The sequence below is a fragment of the Leopardus geoffroyi genome, chromosome D1 (assembly GCF_018350155.1).
Source record: "Leopardus geoffroyi isolate Oge1 chromosome D1, O.geoffroyi_Oge1_pat1.0, whole genome shotgun sequence".
Classification (NCBI taxonomy): Eukaryota; Metazoa; Chordata; class Mammalia; order Carnivora; family Felidae; genus Leopardus; species Leopardus geoffroyi.
In genome coordinates, this window is record NC_059329.1 from 89343110 (window position 1) to 89364999 (window position 21890).

Consider the following 21890-nt stretch of genomic DNA (forward strand, 5'->3'; position numbering starts at 1 on the left):
ATGAAGAGAAGAAAGGCCCCTCCCTTCCAGATTTCCAGCGCCCTTCCCTCCAGAGAGCCACCCAGTGACCCGCGGAAACACTCATCTCTGCATAGCAAAGAAAGTATCAAATGTGCTTACTCCTCATAGGATATCTGCATTTTAAAGGAGGTCTAACCCAGATGCTTGGATTTCCAGTACGTTCACCCACAATTTCCTGTCTGCTGCAGACCTGGGAGGGTGCGGAGGGGGTAGCGCACAGCTCGTGGGCTCCGGGGGCTTACAGTTTAGCAGCGGAAAAGGCCATTCTAGTCTGTTCTGCACTTATCTTTGCCAGCAGGGGCGGAAGTCCTGTGCAGTTAGAGATTCACATACCTGGGATGATCACAACACGGGTTCAAATCCCAGCTCCGCCAACTTACCAGCTAAGAAACTTGGGGTGAGTTTCCTAACGTCTCTCAGCCTCAGTTTTTGTCCTCCAGGAAACCCTGAATGAGACCGGTATGGTGAAGGGTTCAGTACAGTGCCCGGCACAGGCAAGAGCTATCTGCCAAGATGTTCCAGGAAATACTAGAAACTCACTCCTGGCTTTTAGGAAATGCGCACTGAATCAAAAGAGAAGAGGACATCTCCAGAGACTGAGCAGGGCTTTAACTCCCATGAGTCCTTCTCATTTCAGTTCCTTATTTATAGATGAAACAACCACGAGACTGTCTTCTTCTACCTTGTTCTTATCTTGCAGGATTGGGGGGGGGTGGATGATAGGATCCCCATTTATCGAGCAGACAGTGAGTCGGCATGGTGCTAGGCACATCACAGACTTAATCTCTCTCAATCCTCCCAACCCAAAAGATACAGGTGTTCTCCCCCAGATTAAGAGAGAGAGTAAAGAAAGAATGCAAGTCACCCAGGGTCTCCAAAAAACCACCTCAGCTGCTTCCCAGCTCCCGACCTGAGCCTGGCTTGAACCCCAGGTGCCTGGAGATCCTTCCAAAAATGCACACTGAGGGGCGCCTGGGTGGCGCAGTCGGTTAAGCATCCGACTTCAGCCAGGTCACGATCTCGCGGTCGGTGAGTTCGAGCCCCGCGTCGGGCTCTGGGCTGATGGCTCAGAGCCTGGAGCCTGTTTCCGATTCTGTGTCTCCCTCTCTCTCTGCCCCTCCCCCGTTCATGCTCTGTCTCTCTCTGTCCCAAAAATAAAATAAAAACGTTGAAAAAAAAAAATTAAAAATGCACACTGAGATAAAATGGTTTCCCAGCCTTTTGATTTACAACTCTAAAGAGCTTGGCTGAAGCAGCAAATCTTTTGATGATTTATTCCAATACTCTTAGTTGCCCCGTCAAGCCTGATTGGGAAGATGCCTGGCTGGGGCTGGAGTCCGTCTCTGGTCTGGTCTGAACCTTGGGGCGAGTGACCTGCCACAAGGCATTGGAGGTACGTAATGGAAAGAGCCTTAAGATTCCATTCTTTCGACTACCCTAAATCTTGAACTTACCACCTCTCTGGGAAAACGTACTGAAGCCTGCCAACATTTTTATTTCCTTTTAGAGATCTTCTTTACCGCATGAACCCATCTACCCACAGCTCTCATGTAACGGAATCGTGATCTGGTCTCCATTGGAGAAATTAATCATAATAATATACCAGTGACCACTAACGCTGAGTACTTACTCCGAGGCAGGCACTGTCAGTAACCTAATGAAATAGGTGTTATCATTAGTTCGACTCGATGGACGGGGACACTGAGGTTTAGAGGGCGGGGTAGGTCAATCAAAGTCAGGCAACTGGTTAGTGGCAGAGACAGAATCCAAACCAGAAACGCTTTCCTCGGGGGGCCAGGCTCTACTCACTGTGTAACGCTTCACATCCCTTCTCCACCTGCCCGAGTGACGGGCACATCTCCACTCTCACAGAGGGCAGGCACGTCAGTTCCTGTTGGGACCGTGAACCCTCCGGACCAGCACGTTCTCCTACCACTGTAGACACGTGTGCCTGTCATCTGGCCCCCCCTTGGCCCTGGCCACGAAGTTAGGAAGCTAAAAACAGTGTGATTTCCAAGTAGTATTTAGCGACCTCATGAGACACAACATCACTGTGAGCCTTTTGTGGGTACATTTAAAAACCAAGACAGAAACGTCACGAAAATGGTACCATCTTAGAAAAATTGTACACTGCATCATCAAGATGAAAAACAAAAACAAAAACAAGAGGTTCCCAGTGGCTGTCCGTAACGGTAGGATGAAGGATGGTTTTTTGTTTCCTTATTGATTCTCTCCTTTATGTTCAAACTTTCTACAGCCAACATGTTTCACCTTGATAATAAGAAACCAAAAAAGTTAAAAATAAATTGATAGCCTCCCCCTCCTGCCTCCAAAAACACAGTCGATGTGACTCAGGGTAAAGACAAAGAACTTCTTCGTCTGTAAGTCACGTCATTGGCACATGCTCCCTCACCTTGCAGCTCACACATCGTGCCCTGGTTATGCATTTACACCTCTGTCTAACACGACTCGGGTTTCAAGCCTGCCTCTGATACTGAGAGCATGTCAGCACGGGGAGTGAATTACCTTAACCCGTCCATGGCGCCTTTCCAGTCCTTCCAGTGCCTTCTGCAGAGGGAAGGTTTAATTACCGAAAGCCCTGTGATGCAGTCAGCCTATTTTTGGCTGGCAGGCGGGACAGGTTAGCTCTTTATCCACTCCTGCCTTGGCCGAGCCTCAGAGGTCACAGAGAGGAGGCATTTTCATCCTGACCGGTTGCCAAGCCTGACTTTCTAGAAGCCACTCCGGTACTGCCTCCCGAGGAACCAGCTGGGTTTCTGCAAAGGATGGGTACGATATCTCTCCCCGCCCCCCCCCCAGTATTGTCACTCCCAGCTAGGGCTCTTAAAATGTCTCAGCCATGCAGGACTGAACAGAGGGAGCCCTTGTTTTGTAATGCGCTTTAGTGGGCACGTTTCACTACATGGATTAGGTGAGATGGTTGGGGGTAAGCTAATGTGGTGGGTAAACTGCACTGCAGGAGAAATAAATGGGAATTTGGGGGTGGCAGAGGAAGGAAGGGAAGCTTTGGAGCAGAGAGCAAGAGGCCCTATCAGTACAGAGGGGAGGCCTTGGAAGGAAACCGTGGCCAATGAAGACTATCCCAGCTGGGAGGAGTGGCCAAGGGAACTTCAATAATACTAACAGCACTAATAATAGCAGTAGTAATAATAATGTCGATGGTAATGATAGCTCACATTTACAAAGCACTTACTGCGGGTATCCTTCCAAGCAAGCGCTGTCCTCTAGACCCTCCACAACCCCGTCAGGTAGGTACTACTCTCATCTCCGTTCGATGGGGGAAGAAATTGAGGCACCCAAAGTCAAGTGAGCTGTCCACAGTGATACAGCAAGTGGCAGAGCTGGGTTTTGAAACTCTGAGCCCATCTTGAAGAAACTCGGTGGTACAGAAATGCCCAAGGCTCCACTGCACTCAGCTTGCTATCTTGTTCTGCGGTACACACACACACACACACACACACACACACACACACACACACCCCGCCACCTCCCTTGAGGCTCAGACCTTCAATAAAGTCGGCTACGCCTGCAGCATCTGCCGTCTTTAGGCCGTGGAACTTAGGGAAGCAGGGGATCAAAACAGCTCCCCAGGAGCAAGGGAGGGGGGTGGAGAGCAGCCTGAGCAGTGCGTGATGTTGTGGAGAATATTCTCCCTCCGAATGGAGGTGCCTTGGAGAAACGTTCGCCTCCAGGCATCCCCGGAATGGGAAGAGAGTCTCCCAGGCCCCCTGCATGGGAGATGGGGCTTTCAGGTGGTTTCACTGAAACCACAAAGGACAATAGGATCATTGGCTGAGCTGGAGAATTTGTGAAATTTCCGGACTGACACTCGAATTTAGATACTTTGTTTCCTTGGTTCGAAGATATATATACATTTTTTTTTAAAAAACGTTTTAAAATTTCTGTAATTGGGATACATGGTGTTTCTCTTTTTACTTAAAAAAACTATGATTAAATTGTTTGTACAGCTTACAACCAAGGGTGATTTAGAATGGAGTAAAAGCAGCTGTCCTAGAACCTTCTGGTGGAAAGGGCACCTGTGTGGCTCAGTCGGTTAAGTGTCTGGCTTCGGCTCAGGTCATGATCTCATAGTTCGTGGGTTCGAGCCCTGCATTGGGCTCTGTGCTGACAACGCAGAGCCTGCTTGGGGTTCTCTCTCTCTGCCCTCCCCGACCTGTGCTTTTTCCCTCTCTCTCAAAATAAATAAATAAACCAGAAAGAAAGAAAGAAAGAAAGAAAGAAAGAAAGAAAGAAAGAAAGAAAGAAAGAAAGAAAGAAAGAAAGAAAAAACCTTCTGGTGGGAGCAGATGAAGCCGCCCAGACCTCTCTCTTTAGCAGAGGCTTCCCACCCCAGTTGTTCCTCCAAATGCACAGAGGCTGTGTCCCACCTTCTTCCTCCCTCACAGTCTCCTGCTTGTTCTGATCTTAGCTCAAACATTGCTTCCTCTAGGAAGCCTCCCTGACCTATCTAGACCAAGTCTAATTCCCCTATTGATCTGTGTCATAGATCAATGTCCACCGTCCCCCACTAGGCTGCACCCCCAGAGAGGGCAGGATTGGGCCTTTTTTTGCTCCCCAATGTTAAATCTCCAGTTAGGAACACAATAAGAATCTCAATGGTTTTGTGCTTCATGAGTAAATCTGAGTCTCGAACACAAAGCTAGAAGAAAAATGACAGATTCTCATCTCAGATGATCACAAGTTCCTTTCAATAATCCTGGGTAAACACCACCACCAAAAAGAGCGGGCATGAGTAGCTGTATTGATTTGGATTTAGTAATACTGGAAACAGGTAACAAATATTATAAACCTTTATATTCACAGACCTCGTAATCCGATCTTGGGAATATGGTACATGGAACAATCTCCCAGAAAAAATAAATGCAATTCAGACAGAGATGGCCAATTGTAGCACTCCTTATAAAACACAGAAATTGGAAACGACCCAGTTCAGTCATGGCAAAGGTTAAGCAAATGATGCCACAGCAGTGGTAAAGTAGAACAGAGATATCAAGAGACGTAATTTCTTACCCATATTCCCACATGGCAACCTAGTGTCTTTCTATGAAGCTGGGCATAAAGCAGGCCCCACACATGGCCCGCACCGTGTCATAGTGGACCTAAGAAGGGAGTTTAGAATAAGAACTCATAGGAAAAGAATTTTAAGTTCCCTTTTCTTTAACAAAGGAGGGATTGGCAGCATCAGAAGCAGATATAAGAGGAAAGGAATACAGCATGATCTCTAATACATATGGTCGTAGATTATGACCACAAGGAGACACATTGCAAGAGTGACGACCTCTGGTTCACAGACTGACATTTTCCCCCTTATTTATCCTTTTAAATATTTTAGCAATTCTCTGCCATGAGCACATAGAACTTTCATAATCATAATATCAACAGCCTGTAAAAAGAAAAAACTGAAAACAAATGAACTTCAAGGAAGTCATTTTAAACAGTGAGGAGAAATGGGCCAAAATGTGAACAGGCTAAGTCATTTACGCTATTGTAACAAAGGAAAAGCATTGGGTTTTCACAGCTTCGGATCAGCCACAGTGCCAAGCACATGTAGAAAGCCCTCCCTCAATATCTAACTTTCCCACACTTTGTGATTTCCCGAATGACTGCTGTCAGCAGCGTCTACTTCATTGGACTTACTACTTTTTAAAATCATCTTTTTGGGGCTTCTGAAAACAGAAATCAACACTTCAAAGGATAGGATGTTTGAATATGGTCCCAATTCTGATAAACACGAAACCTGTTCCCCAAATCTAGTGAACATTTCGATAGATAGGCATCAAAGGGCTGAATGATCATCAGCCATTTTCTTTCCACTTCTGGAGGGGAAAAAAAAGCAATAATTTGAAAGGGAGAAACAGCAAACGTATCTGGTGGTCTTTGTAACACCTACACTCTGTGTTGCAAGAAGAAACACTTAAAAGGATCGCGGGGTAGAACGTTGAACAAAATACCTTACGCGCTTAGCAATATCAGAAAGTGTCTTTCCACCACGGAAACCAAGCCTGCTGGCTTTCCCACCACACCAAGTACAGGTAACAGCACCGTATCACTTACACTTTTGCCTTTGAATATGTGGACCCAAGAGCTTTTGCAGCAGGATTAACTGGTTGACAAGGCAAACTTAATGAAGTCCCTCACGTGATTCCGTAACTTGCAAATAGAAATAGTTTCACACAACACGTAAATGGCGGAGCTGGGATTCGTGGATTTTTATCTGGACTGATTTCTTCAGCAGTGATTGCTGAAGACAGGAACGTGAGAACCTCTAGAAAGAGTCTGAGGTTGAATGCAGAAGACAAAGCCAGTAGGTATGACGTCTCCTACTTTTGGGTGCTTAAGTTCTTCAAGATGCAATCACAGATGATGATTTTGGTAAAAGATACAACTTTGCCAGCTCATGACGAACCATCTTATCAATGGGTCATTTAAACCAGCATTTAAAAGGGGGGCGGGTCCTATATGGAAAGATACAAATATCATTTATTCATTCACTGAATCATTCAACACCTATTCATTGAGAAGCGTACCATGTGCCTAGGGTTCCAGGACCTGCACATTTTATTCACCATCCTGAGTCATTTCAGAGCCAATGATTTCTCTGATGAGCAGATTACACTTCCCAATTTTTACTCCTCCTTTCTCTGAAACTACATGTCTAGAGAGAACCTAGTTCACGGGAGGAAGCTCACATTACTTCAGCCCGTGGGAAAAGCAAGTCTCTGCCAAGTTCCATACCAAAGGAGGCTCTAATAAGTATTTTATAATAACCTGTTGTTCCACCTTTCCATTTCTCCTTTTTCTCCAGGAATATAGTGATTACCTCCTTCTCATCCCCCCTCACTGTCCTACCCCACCCTACCCAAGGTTTCTGACCTGACCATCTTCTTGTCTCCAGGAACGCACTGGCCACCTAGCACTGCAGTGAGCTCTCTCTTCCATCACGGTCCTGCTGTACCTCAGAGGAAAATCTGTCGGGTGCTTTAAAGTTTACCTAACCAGCGTTCTGATGTCCTATTGACCGCCATCATTTGGCTGGAGAGCTGTCCTATTGACCGCCGTCATTTGGCTGGAGAGCTCAAGGTCGCTAAGTGTTTGTTTGAATGTTGTGTAATTATGCAAGTGAAAGACCTCTCAGGATCATTTTAGCCCTTTGATGGCCCTTTCCTCTCCTTAAGCAAGGACTACAGCTGTTCCTCGCCAGGTTTGGGCAATTTCCATGTGGCTCTCCCAGCAGATCGCCAGGAGGGCCCTGAGCCCAGATGATTCTCCCTCCGCACTTACCCCCTTCCTCCCTCATCCAGCCTTGCAGCCATCTGTGGTCGCTAACCACTTCATCCCTGCAGCCTCGCTCCCTGACATTTAATCCAGACTCATCAAAGTACTGTGTCTTTAACTTCTAACCGCCAGTGTAAATGAAAGGGGCCCACTCCTTTTAAGGTCCGGAGATGTTCCAGGCTTCCAATCCTTTCTCTGTACTTAAATTCTACATGTTCTTTAGCTTAATTTATTCATGGACTCTGTTTTGTTTTCTAATGAAATGTAAAATCAAAGGTCAACTTATTGTTTTCAGATAGATATGAACACCAGTCCCCAAGTCACCTTCAACGGCATCCGTGGACTAGAGCGCCAATTCTCAGAATGTGTCCCTTAGGACACTAATCCCCCCAAGTGTCCCTTGATATAAAGGTTAAGGGGTCAAATAAGATTGGAAAGAGCTGCTCATCCTTGAAGACTCACGAAGTCTGTTGGTGTATTAAGGCTTTGAGAAGTTCAGTAGGAAAGAAACGGTTTCGACCAAGCCTTACGCAAAGTCCCTGGAGCCCAGAACACGCTTTACTTTTTGTGTGTCTTATTTTTCTTATATAAAAACTATAGGCGTGGCATAGATTCGGTGGTCCAAGGGACACACTCTGGGAAGCAGTGATCTGCTATATAAACACCGAGAGAGCCCCGAACCAATGCTGTAAGTTGGACTTATTTTTGTAGAGAAGTAAGTGAAGGCTTTCAGTCAAAAGATTTAGTAGGATGCAGGCAGCCTTGAGTTAGTACTCTGGCTGCAGTTTAGTATAGAGAATGGAACCTCAGTTCTCAACTGGGATAGATGGCAGGTGGGGAAGGGACCAGGGGGCTAGCTGGCCCATCGCCCACGCCAGACAGGAGACCTCCACGTGCTTTGCAGATAACCGGACGTGGAGCCCCCCATCACTGGGCCTTTGCAGGAGCCCCCCATCCTGAAGTCCTGATCCACTACGTACACCCTTCCCCACATCCGTGGCTCTTTCACAAGCTCTTTATGGCCCAGTTCGGGGCCATTTCAATCCCAATCTGAAATTTTCGCAAGCACGACTGCATCTGGAAAAGGACTGATATTCTATTTGGTTCCTAATCACCGCCATAGATAAGTATGCAGCAGGCAGAGGCCATCGTGGGAGCTCCACCTGAGACTTTAAGCCCACTTCCAGCACTCATGGGTGATTCTGGGTAGATTACTTAACAACTCGGGGCCTCAAATATCCCGTTCGTCAAGAGGCATAATAATAGTAACCAGGGGCACCTGGGTGTCTCAGTCGGTTGCGCGTCTGACTTCGGCTCAGGTCATGATCTCACAGTTCGTGAGTTCGGGCCCCGCATCAGGCTCTGTGCTGACAGCTCAGAGCCTGCAGCCTGCTTCGGATTCTGTGTCTCCCTCTCTCCCTGCCCCTCCCCCGCTACTGCTCTCTCTGTCTCTGTCAAAAATAAAAACAAACATTAAAAAAAATTTTTTAAAAATAGTAATAATATCTCATAGGATTGTTACAAAAATTGAAAATTAAATCAGTCAACGTACATGCAACAGCATGCAACACACAGTAACTCTTATTATTGATTATCATCATTATTATTTATCATGATTAATTATTATTTATTGATTCATTGCACAGATATTTCTTGGGCAAAACAGTCACTGCCTTTAGGAGCCCTCAATGTCCTTTGAACAGCTTTGCTATTGAGAGTTGCCAGTAGCATCCATGGCATATCCATAGCAAGGTCTCAGCTCTTCTCGGTAGCTTGACTACTACTGAAGTCCTTCTAGTTGCCACATCTAATCCTCCCTTGGGGACATTTATCACAGCGAACCTTCATGGAAGACTCACTATGTTCTGGGCCCACTCGGAGGGCTATGCCTGTGTTGGCCTTGTCTAACTCCTTCAACAGCCCCAAGGCGTAGGCACTACTGTTATTCCCATCTCTAAGGCCAGAAGACACAGAGAGGCTGGGTAACCTGCCCACGTTCGCACAGCAGTTCACTGGCCGAGCTGGGATTCAAACCCTCAAAGTCGGATCCTGAGCCAGCACCCATGACCACTGTACTACCCTGCCTCTCCCTGGAGGGGGTTACGACGTCTGTAGGGGCATGAACGTGTGAGGAAGGAGGAGAAGCGGAGAAGGCAGGGGTGGGCACGGGTGAGGCATGGAGAGGGCACAACCGTCTTTGGGGCGTCGTGAAGAGAAAGACAACCGGCTGATCAATTAGTCGTGCACAGCCTGAGCAGCGCTCCCATTCTGCCTCAGAATGTTCTGAGGTTGCCGGAGACCCGTGGATGGCCGAGGGGGAGGCAGGCAGCAGGCTGAGCCCTGGCAGCGAGGAAGGGGGCCCAGCTGGAGCCCAGGACACAGCTAATGAGAGCAAAGCTGCTACAGAAGCCTCTTTTTCTGGGCTGCCAAGAGTTTTTGTTATTTGTAAAATAGGGGCTCATCGGAGAGTTTCAAATACTGTTCGGGAATCAGAACCAGAGGGTGCCTAAAGATCCCTCCCAGCGGTGGGGCCTTAGGATGCCAGCTCCCCCAGGGTCCATCTCAAAGCTCAAAGCGACCGACAGAAGAACTAACACTCAGGGTACTCTGCGAGCCAGGGGCTTTGGGGTGAAAGCTTCCAGCAACCCTCTGCATGGAATTATTATCTCCACCTTCCAGATGAGGCAGGGAGAGGGAAAACAAGTTGTCCCAAGACATGTGGCCGGCAAGGACTGGCACCAGGGCCTGAGCCGGAGACGGGAGAAACTCCAGGCATGGTGTCCGCACGCAGAAAGTGGCTCGAACCCGAGGAGCGTCGGCACCTTTCGTTCCCTGACTCCTCCTCCGGGGAGCCCCTAGGATGGGACCCAGATGCAGACCTGCACGCAGCAGGCGGCTCATCCGCACCCTCCCCGAGTTCTGAGTGCTATTTGCTCTTCCTGCAAAGAGAGGCTCTCGGGCATGAGAGCTTAGCAAGCGACAGGGCACAGGCAGATGGAGTGTCCCCGAGACACTGGGGCCCTGCGCTGGTTACCATCGCTGCCACTCTGCACACGGAGGGTGGATTTCAAAGCAGCTCTTGGCAGAGATTCTGCTCCCTCCGACACCAAGAACACCATATGTGTCCCTGATCCAAAGGGAGAGGAGACAAACCCCCTGCTGTTCTGGAGCTGGTGTCCAGGAGGCTGACAAACAACGTCTCAGCATTTCCTTTCAATAGCCCGGGAAGGGGTGGGGGGGACACCGGTGGGAGCTGCCGGGGGGGGGGGGGGGAAGGGGGGGCAGTTAAGCAGCTGAAAGTTCCCCTTTGTGTCGCTCTCACAGACTTCTGGAAGGGGTCAGGTTGGGGCGATTCATCATTCACCCAAGTAGACTCGGGCTGAGAAGCAAATTCAGATACTGTGGTTAAAAATAAATCTCTGCTCACCATCTTCTTATTAATATTCTGTAAATGTGTTAAGGACCTTCGGCCAACAGGGAGAAAAGTTCATTTACCCAATGGTGGCTACACTGGCTCTAATAATCTGGTAAGAGGAACCCTATAGCTAGGCCCTTGATTTCTTTTCAAAAAGTTATGGGGAAATGTTAAGCACAAAACAATTCAGCGAGGCAATTACTTGTTCGGACAGTCTGCTGGCATTTGAGTACCACTCACTGCATAATCACTCTGTGCCTCAGTTTCTTCATAGGTAAAATGGAGCTGATCACAATAGCTGTTGTACCTGTGGGTTAATACATTCAGACCCCTATGTCCAATGGTGCCTGAGGCATAACACACACTCAATACAAGTTAGCTATCATGCAAATTCAATCTATTTTATAATATTTATGGTAATGACTATCATTTATTCTTATTGCCAGGGGCAGGGCTGAGAGCTTGTAGACAGAGCACAGGTTAGTCCTCTAGACAATCCCATATGGTGGGTATGATGCCCATTTTACAGATGGGAAACTGAGAAAATGGAGTCAGAGAAGTCCAGACCCGGTGGACGGCAGAGCAAGACTGAAACCAGATCCATCTGAACTCATGAGTGATGCTATGTAATTTCATTGCCTGGTTAGTGTCAGACTGTGAGGCTGGCAAGAGAGAGAACCCGATGGTCCCCATTTAACTGGTATAAAAACGGAGGTAAAGAGGTGAAATGATGAAGGCATATCCAGTTTTCTTTGCACAATGCTATGCTACGAACATCACAACGGCCGGGACAGGAAATGAAACTGAGGGAGACTGTAGTAATAATTGGACTTCTTTCTTGACCAAAATAACAGAGCAAAGGCATTTCTGGCCCCTCTGAGGGGGAGCCGTATATGTGCCATTCGGGCACCTCCTCTAAGGGCCCCCCCCCAAGCTCTTGGAACTGCTCCTTATACATGGTTGAGCGCATGGTAAAGCTGGTTTAACTACAGTCCTGAAATCCGGTCTTTCTGACTGTGAGAAGGCCCTGTGGTCAGCATCTCCAGTTAGCTATTATAGCATTCACTACAACCATCAAAGCCTCTAGCTAACCTCTGCATGTGGGGACCACTTCTCTGGAAGACTCCTCTTCATCCTTCAAAACGTTACCCAGCTATCTCTGCCTCTATACAGTCTCTCTTGACCATCCCCAGCCCTCCACACAACGGATGCTTCCCACTCCTAAACTATTTCTGTTTCCTTTACATGTTTCCAACACAGAGTCCTCCATTAGACTGGGAGCAACCTCCATTAGACCAGGCACCTACAATTTATTTCAATTCGTTGGGAATTAGCCACTCCCGGGCAGTTCTGAGTGTGTGGATACACCAGCTCCCTTGTTCCTCAAGAGGACAACTCTGAGCGTGTAGCTTGTTCCGTCTCTGAGAATTTCCCCACGGGATTAAGTGGGAGTTGCCTTCATTGCTAGCAGGCTCGAGAACTCACCCTCTCTTGGCTGCCTTCCACTTTCCCCACTTACCTACCAGGTGTTTCGTGCACCTCCTAAATACGCTACTCGTGTTGGAATCCTTGACCTAGAACCTTCTCCTAGGAACCCAGACCAACACAGAATAGAAGTAGCATAGGATCCCTCCCGGAAGAAGCATCGGGAACCTTCGCATAGTTCTGTCATTGCCCTTTTCCTCTCTCTGCTACGAGAGAGGCATGGCCCTGGGGGGGGGGGGGGGTTGTTTCTTTAGCTCGGGTCCCCCATGGAGGATAGTACCAGTGTCCCGCAACCAGATGTAACAGAAACAAGAAACAACGTCGTAGCTGTAAGCCACAGAGATCTGGGGCTTGTTGTTACAGAGGCATGACCTGGTGAAAGCTGACTGATACAGGGTTTGTTATTTCCAGGGGACCTTTCTCACTGACTCTATTGTAGGAGAGCTGGGCTATATACTTTCCAAATTATATTTGTCTAAGGGCAAAATCATACAGCCTAGCCCTATCTCCTTGAACTTGTGGATGATTATTGTCTTCCCTTTCCCTCATGGCGCCTTGTGCACGGCTGGGAATTGGTGAGCACCCAGACACTGGTAGACTGGACCCAGAGCTGCCTGGGTTTTACCACCCAGACCAGTTCAGGGCCGGTGGCTCTTTGGGGAAAAAGAGACCGAAGATGAGGATCCTGGCCTGGAGATAAATGAAAGCACTAGCCACGCTGGCTGGGAGACCTTGGGGGAAGTCCCTTCCGCCATCTGGAGCTGCCGTTTTTCTCCCTCCCCTACTTGACCCATCAGCCCTGAGAACAAGCTAAATCCAGACCCGAACTCTCAAGGGAAAGACTGTCTCATCCAGGTTACAAACGGCTCCTTTCCTTTCTCCTTCTCGTGGGTCGGAAGAGAGAGGTGCATTCTCCCCTCCCTCTGTCCTTGACATTTACTGAATATGCACCACGTGCCACGCTGAAAACTACTCACGGTCTGTCACAGCGTTTCACATGCTTGAGTCACCCACAGCGGCAACATCACTATTTTTGCCATAACTGAATGCCATCTCTGCTATTACTTACTTAATAGTGCCTAACACTCACCAATTCTTTGTCCCTAAATGCAGGCACCCTGAGAGGCATTTTTACACTACTATCAATGGAAAACCAGTACCACTGATGAATAGAAGGGGGTGTGAAAACCAACGTGACAATAAACATTTTTGTTGACTTTCAGCGAGGTCCCGCTCGCTGAGGCTTCTGCTGCCTGCCCTCTGTTGTTGTTGTTTTAGATTATTTCTTTTGAAAATGAGAGAGAGAGAATGAGGGGCTAGGGGGGAGGAAAGAGAGCAGAGGAGGGGCAGAGACAATCCCAAGCAGGCTCCGCGCCATCAGCCGGGAGCCCAACACGGGGCTTCATCCCGTGAACCACTAGATCATGAACCAAGTTGAAAGCAAGAGTTGGACACTCAACTGACCGAGCCGCGGAGGCGCCCCTGCCCTCTCTCAGTTTTCAAGGGAGGTTGAAAGCTTTCAGGGCAGCAGCAAAACACGGCCGCACCTGTTTTAACCTTGTCATAACCAGACTGAAGAATCCGAAAAGGAAATGACCGTCTCACCATACGATGCGATGTTACTTAATCCGTCATCGGTGCACCCCCAATCGTCCCCTGTGCCCCCTGAAATCATCTCTCATTTCATCAGGACATCAACCTCACACCTGGAATACAGCTGTATCATGCGCCTGGATCCTGACCGCAGTGCGGTTTCGTTATTAACAGCACAGGTCGTAGCCGGTCCGATACAGGCTTGCGTCCTGCTGCGCCCAGTGCCGCTGGGCAACTCTGGCAAAGTAACTAAACCTCTCTTACCACTGACGCCTCCACCAGGGGTCCCATTTCCTTGCTTCCTACCATGTCATTTGCCTCCTGTCTATGGCCTCCCCTCGCCACCTGGATACGACACCAACGTGGCCACGATTCACACGTACCCCTCTCCTACTGACCCGGACGAGCATCTACTGTGGTCCTCGGTTACCAGTGGCTCGGTCTCCTTCCCTCCCCAGCCCTTCTCATACGGCCTTGGTGGCCGGTGGCTACCGGGTTAGAGCCCGCATCTGTGAAGCAATGCGAGGTTGCCTGGCCCCGAGAGGCGGAAGGTGAACCTGCGGCTTTGTTTTTCTTAGCACCGCCACATTAGAGAATATGCCAATGATGCCTCAAAATCTTTGCAAAGGAAAACTCTGTGCCCTCCTGTAAGGTCTGTGGGGTAAGCGCCATTTGTGGTGATGCCTGAGGCGTCACTAATCCTCCTTAAATTCTTTGCCCGGCTCTCAGAAGGACACCGAGCGACATTCACGTGCTCAGCTTCTTGCTAAATGAAAGACGCTCAGGTAACCATCAGAGTCTCAGGCTCCACTGTGTGAGGGAGGTGCCCTTAGTGTCTCCATCATGCAGATGAAGAAACTGAGGCACGGAGGATTTCAGCAACGTGCCTGAGTTCATTTAGCACACGGTGGTTTGGGAGGAAAGCCCAGGCAGCGTGGCGGGGCACGGGGACTCCGCCTAGGACGCCCGCCTGCCTTACCGCCTGCTCAGAGATCCAAGCCTGTGACTTTCAGAAGCAGCAGGAACCACTGACGCGGGACCTAAGCTGTGTCTGGGGCATAGGGAAGGCCTCCTCTTACAGATGGTGACCGGCACAGAGCCTAGGGGAACACGAGGGGCCTCCAGCCACGGAAGGAGGTAAAGGGCTTCCCGGGACCAGGGAACAAAATGCTGGCCACCTCCTGCCTTGTCCCTCCTGCAGCTGTCCTTCTGCACTCTTTTCTCCTTGAATGCCTTCTTTCAGACTTCAAGGCCCACGGCCAAGTGCTGCTACTTCCATAATAGGAGTGAGCCCCTTGTTGAGTCGGGCAGACCTAGCGGGGATGCCAGTCACGAGGACCTACCCCAGACTGGGCCACACGACAAATCCCAGGGACCCAGCACGGGGACAGGAAGCGGCCGGTCCGGGGCAGGCATGAGGCCAGGCTGCGGGCTAGGGGAAGAAGCCCGAAACCAGCGACAGAGAAGCAAAAGCCAAGGTTGGAGGTGCAAGGTGAAACTGAGTGGAAGAAAAGTGAAAGCACCAGGAACTGAGCAGATCAGAAACAGACGGAGGAATGCAGGCTGAGCTGTATCAAGGTGGAGGGCTGGGAGTGACCCCATCTGCTAGGCGGGGGGCTGTAGGGCCAACGCAGCACAGCACGGGCAGGGGTACTCTGGTCTGGGAACTGAGCAAGGTGCCCACTGCCCAAAGTGCAGAGAGTGCTGAGTCAGTGAGCAAACACTTAGAAGCTGCATCCCAGAATCATGTAAACCACAAGCCAGAGAAACAGAAATCAGATCATGGGATTAATAATAGCTAAAGTTTACTGAGCATTAACTCTAAGCCAGGCACTTTGCTAAGTGCTTTATATAGATTATCTTATTTAACCCTCGCAGAAACCCTCTGAGACCCCATGGGGCTCCAGAGCCAGGTTGGGTTTGAATCTCGACCACTCCACATCTTGGCTCTGTGATCTTGGGCAAGTTATTTAAACTTTCTGTTTCTCGGTTTCCTCATCTATAAAATGGGATCGGGCTAATAGTTATGCCACACTGCTGTGATGGGGATTAAATAAAACAACAAGGGTCACATTTACAGGGGTGACTCACAGAGAATAAAGCCTGTCACCTTGACCGTATTACTAGCATTCGCTCCTTTTAGAGACCATCAATCAAGCACAGAGATCTAAGTACATTTTTAAGTGCTAGGGATGGGAATCAAACCCAGCCAGTCCTTCTCGAGAAGCTGGGTGTGCAACCATCATGCCTCACGGCCTCATAGCAACTCATACCAACTGAGAGGGACACAGGGAACACAGGGCGCCGGGGCGGGGGGGGGGGGGGGCGGGCAGGAGAATGCCGAACCAAAGGAAAAGAAGAGCAGAGGACAGAAGAGGGGTCTGCATGCAATAAGCATGTAGCCAGGAGGCTCTGGAGACTGAACTCGGTCCTGGCAGCCGAGATTCAGCCCTCTGCTGGATATGGTTTTTCTAGATGGGACGTGAGGACTGTATCCCCAAACCCCAGCGCTGTGCTGCATACTCATCAACTCTGGTCGGAGCCACACCTCCACGTGCAGATCTCAGAAGCGACATCCTGACCTGGACTTCGTGGGACGGGAGTGCGGAGGATACAGCAGCGGTAACGGCTGAGATAGGCTGAGCGATTAGTACATACAAGGCACCGCTCTATGCACTTTGTGCTTTAACTGACTTAATCTTCACCCCATACCCTAAGAAGTCAGTTCCATGTTATTCTCACTTTGTAGGTGAATACATTAAGGCACAGAGAGGTCACGGGACACTCACAAGGTCACACAGCAAGCAGGTAATGGAACTCGGGTCCCCATACTCTTAACCTCCAGGATCTAGGTCTCTAACACCCAGCCAGGCCAGTCTCAGAAATAAGTCACTAATTTACTAGGCCTTCGAACCTCCCTATTTGTCACTGGATCCCCAGCCTGGGCAATGAAGCATATGTACAACAGTCAACTAAAAAGGCAGGACTGGAGAAAATATCAGATAATCTCAAATTGAGAGGCATTCTACAAAATAACAAATCAGTCCTCTTTGAAAGTGTCAAGGTCATGAAAGACAAGGAAATACCTAGGAAACTGTCACAGGTGGGAGGAGACAGGACAGCAAAGTGCAATGTGGGATCCTGGACTGGATCCTAGAATGGCGAGAGGACCTTAGTGGGAAAAACTGGGGGAACCTGAAAGGTCTACACTGGAGTGGGGTTGACTGCTTGGTTTTAACCAATGTCCTATGGTTATGTGAGATGTTACCATTACAGGAAGCTAAGTGAGGGGCACCCAGGAACTTTCTGTATTATTTCTGCAATTCTTCTTTAAGTCTACAGTGACTTGATTTTTTTTAACTCAGTGTTGAAAAAAAAAAAAAAAAAAAACTAAAAATACAAATGGCCAAAGGATCAAAACCACTGACATTCTCAGTTTATAAACGAATGGGTTGATCTTCGTAATTATAGTGTTTCCACCTATGTATGTGAACAAGTATTCAGCTTGATTTGACATCAAATCTGTTTTAAATTGTGAATAACAACAACAAAAACGCTGGCAGCACTTAGGTTTAGAAACCTGGTCTGCTTCAGAAGAACAGATGATTTCCATGTGCTTCAAGATGTAACTCTATTGTACTTCCCTCTGACTCAAATCCTCAGTGGCTATTCTACAAATCCACTCGACCCCCACACGTCGATGGCCGCTGGCCAGAAAAGCCTTGAATCACTTGGAGGTTGAAGAACTACTTTGCAGGCAGGGGTGAGCTTCCCGAAATGCAGCAGGTTTGGCACGCAGGGAGGAGCTGGCAAGCCAGGGAGCCCCAAGTGTCTTCATGAGGGTCAGGATAGCTGGCAGCCAAAGGGGTAAAGAAGAAACAAAGGCATGGGTCCCACTAACTATGTGTGGGGCAAGGAGGCGAATGTTCTGCCTACATTAGCTCCTGTAATCCTCTCCACAGCCCTAGGAGGAAGGAACCGTGATTATTACTCCCATTTCACATCAGGAAATTGAGGATCAGAGAGGTTAACCCGCTTCCCGAGGTCACACAGCAATTCAGCCGTATAGCTGGAATACAGCAGGGAAACTGTGTGTCTTGAGAGACTATAGGCGTCTTTTCCTTTGTTGACCTTTTTATTTCAACCAAAATTGGGCTGGCTCTATCAATCACCCTCTGGTTTGTCTTCAACTCACAGAGTGGGATGCCGAGTGAACCGTATGGACGTCACAGAACACACACTACGTAACAGATGCTCGACGTCCATCGCTCCATTTGACCAGTACAGAAGGGGAGTGATTACCAACTCTACATGCAAATGAGGTAGCTGAGGCTCAGAAAGGTTACATAACTTATGGCTAGGTGGCCGCACCACAATGTAAGCCCAGATCTTCCTGATAGGCAAAGCCCAGGCTCTCTGCATTCACCTGCTCCCAAGCAAAGCTCACTCGGTGGGGAAAAAAAAAAAAAAAAATCATCGATCATCTAAGAAGGCATGAACCCCCCCTCTCCGCAACCCCTGAAAAGTAACCCTCCAAGATGGACCTGAGCGGGCGTATTCACGAAGCTTTTGCTGTTCTCCAATTGATTTTGCCTGTCATATTTATCAAATCCAGATCATTTAGACCCCAAACGAGTAGTTTTTGCTTGCTGGCCGGTCTGTTTTGTTTGTTTTGCCTGTTTTCTTTTGTTTTTGGCCTCCCTCATCTATTTTGGATGCCTACGTGATCTAACTATCTAGGAAACTGCATACACCCCTTTCTTTTGTTCCAACGTGGGTTTTCCTTTTAAGAAACCCGGGTTCCCAGCCTGTTTCACTAAGTGGGCATTTCTAAATTTTTTTTTTTTACAACGTTTATTTTTGGGACAGAGAGAGACAGAGCATGAACGGGGGAAGGGCAGAGAGAGAGGGAGACACAGAATCGGAAACAGGCTCCAGGCTCCGAGCCATCAGCCCAGAGCCTGACGCGGGGCTCGAACTCACGGACCGCGAGATCGTGACCTGGCTGAAGTCGGACGCTTAACCGACTGCGCCACCCAGGCGCCCCACTAAGTGGGCATTTCTAAGCGAAAACACCTGCACAGGGCAAATGACACGAGCACAGCACTTGGAAGTTCCCTTGGTAGGTTTCAGCCAGAAGAATGAAGCCACATGGAACCAGGCAAGTGCCCCTCAACCCGTGCCCAGTCCGTCGGCTTCACACTTGGAAACATCATCAGTGACACCACTGCCTCCCGTCCCCAAAACACATTCCAGCCCCAGTTCAGGATTCCACACTCTGCAAGGAAAAGCGACACGTGGATTTAGAAAAGGGTACAGTCCCCAGATCCGAAAACACAGGCTCAAGTGGAAATGACCTGATGCCTTTGCACGGTATTACTTCAGGGACTGATTATCCTGAAACGTTGTTTGGATGAGGACACGCATGACACTCGGGGGACCCTGCCTGCCTCCTAGGAAGACAGCCATCTTAAAGCAGCTCACTGCTGCCTATCACACACTTTCACCAAAGGCAGAGGAAAGGCCAAAAAAGACATAAACGCCGACTGACCCCAAGCAGCTTAAAGTTGTCACCAACCTGGTCTGATTTGTTAAATATCTTTATCTCCCAAAGAGCTCACCCTTCCCATTCACATCAGCAATCTATGTCTTCACAAGCAACTCGAAAAAGTCCACAGCCCTTCTTTTTCGTGAGGTTTAACTACTTAGCATAAAACAAGAACCTTTCAAATGTGTTCGAAAGTGAGAAGGGCAGAGGGAACAAAATGTGTCTTTGCCTGCAACGGAGTCTCTTGATTGGACTGATAAATGGTGTGCTTTGAATCTGTTGCTCACAGAACCCACAAGAGGGGCGCGTAAATGGCTCAGTTGGTTGAGCGTCTGACTCTTGGTTTCAGGTCATGACCTCACAGGTTGTGGGTTCGAGCCCCTCCTCGGGCTCCATGCTGCTAGCACGGAATCTGCTTGAGATTCTCTCTCTCTCCCTCTCTCTACCCCTCCTCTGCTCACTCTCTCACTCTCTCTCTCAAATAATAAACTTAAAAAAAAAAAAAAACCCATAAGAGTGTAAAAGGCAAGCATGTGTCCAGACAAATATACAACCTGTGGTTCTCTTCAGTCAAACTCTGTTCAAAGTCAAGTCTGATGGGTGCCGTGAAAAGCTGGCAATTACCTGGTCGTCTTGGAAAGGGTGCATAGCCAACACGGCTAATTGTAGCTGTGGAAGGAGAAGATGGAGGGATAAGGCCCCACTGTTCGTGGATTAAATGCATCAGAATCTGTGATACACAGAGTAGAGTCTGGCACACAGAAAGCACTACAGAAATGTCCGTTCTTGTTCCTGCTGCTATCGTTATTACCAACACTGTGATTAAGCTGCCCAGATTCACAAAACTCCTCAAAGCCTGCACCACATTTAGGCAATTCCGTTTAAATAAGCAATGCAGGTTTTGCAAAGAAGGCAGGCATGAAAACCCCAGATGAGCAAACCCACCCACAAAGAGCAAGGCGCCCCTGCCTCTGACATGTTCCTCGGGAGAGACCACCTAGCAATTTGGGAGCTTAGAAGCCTTCGCTTAAGGTTTGAGAAGATGCCAAGGACTTTCCTTGAGAGCCGGTCCAGAGAGAGACATTTGATCCCATTTTCCAATGAGAAGCATATGTCCAGGGTACATATGCTTCCTCCACTCACGTATGGATGGAAACAATGCTAAGTACGTTCTGTCCAAGAACTTACTCATGCTTACCCTTCAAGGCTTAACTTTTTAATTTAAATCCCAGAAGCCTTCCATAAATCGGCCAACTGAAAGGTTGCTCTGAGAACGACTTCTGGGCAATCTATTAATCGTGTGGCAATTCCCAACAGCTAAAACAAACGTTCCATGTCGTCCACACATCCATACAGTTGGTAAAAAACCGTGTATTTTTTCCCTCCTATCCATGATCCTCACTAGTGACATCTAATAGATTTCATGTAAGTACCAACAGCAAAAGACTTTACTTGGATGCTTTCACTGGGTTCAGGTTCATTGTCTCGTTAAGGAGGCATCTGATTTCCTCCAGGCAATCTTTAAAAGGTCACATCTGTAATGACTCACATATTTTCATAACCCATCTAATTTTATCATTTAATCCCTTGGCCAGGTTTCAAAAAACCCAAGTGCTCACAGGTTTGACAAGACAGCACGAGGCAGGCCCCCAACCCGTTAGTCCCAGGGCATATGATACCAATCCCCTTAGCTCCTTAGCCCCGTAAAATGGGACGCCTCCTTGAAACAAGAAGACCTTAATTCCCTGGATGGCTCAGCTCCACCTCAGAATTCCACGCAAAAGGAACTGATTTTTGCGTTGCCTTTGAACACCAGCCCGGGTCGTGGCCCTGGTGGTCATTTGTGGGCACTAACCTTCTGCGTTTATGGTCCTCAGGCCTCTTCACGGAGACATACGTGAGGGTTACTCTAGGTGACCTCCCGTTAAAGAGTTTTATTTTAAATCCCAGCTAATCTTTGCTGCTCCCTGGACTGGTCTGATCTCTCGACACATCTTAGTCCAGGTCTCGAGCGAGCTGCGAAACCACAGTGTGTGAACAAGCTTGGTGTTTGCTTTTCCCTTTCCCTTTCTTCCAGTCAGTTCTGTCCCATCAATAACCCCCTTTTGTTTTTTTCTCCTCTGCATCAACAGAGGTACAGGTGACCCAAGACGAAAAGTGAAAAATAAAGAATAAAGCCGAACGCCCAGGTTCTCTGGACAGCGCCCGCGTTAAGGCAATTTACAGAGCCGGCCGGGGGGAGGGGCCGCGCCTGCGCACACAGTGCCTCACTGTTTGTTTTGAGCGCCTCCGGGTATTTTTAGAACCCGCAGGGAGAAGTTAAGCTGCACAGGGTAGCTGTTAGGCTACTAATGACACCCTGAGCTTAAAGAAGCGGGTTTCACACCAACTGCTGAAGCTTCAGGTGATAAAAAGCAACACTTGACTTAAAAATCACACCGGCGTGGGGATGGAGGCGGAAAAGGCAGAAGAAAACAGGGAAAAGAGTCGTTGGTAAACCCAGCTGGGATT

At 48.5% G+C, this 21890-nt stretch overlaps 1 protein-coding gene across 5 annotated transcripts in view; it reads right to left on the reverse strand.

The window, feature by feature from the left end:
- SLC1A2 (solute carrier family 1 member 2) overlaps positions 1–21890 on the reverse strand; it is a 150405-nt gene that overhangs the window by 92059 nt on the left and 36456 nt on the right. The window contains exon 1 of one of the 5 annotated variants that reach the window (XM_045484974.1): positions 6937–7019. The exons of the other annotated variants lie outside the window; for them this stretch is intronic. Coding sequence (XP_045340930.1) covers positions 6937–6944 — 8 coding nt within the window. The 5' untranslated portion in view covers positions 6945–7019. Of the gene's footprint in view, positions 1–6936; positions 7020–21890 lie in introns of those variants that run through there. 5 annotated transcript variants of the gene reach the window in all.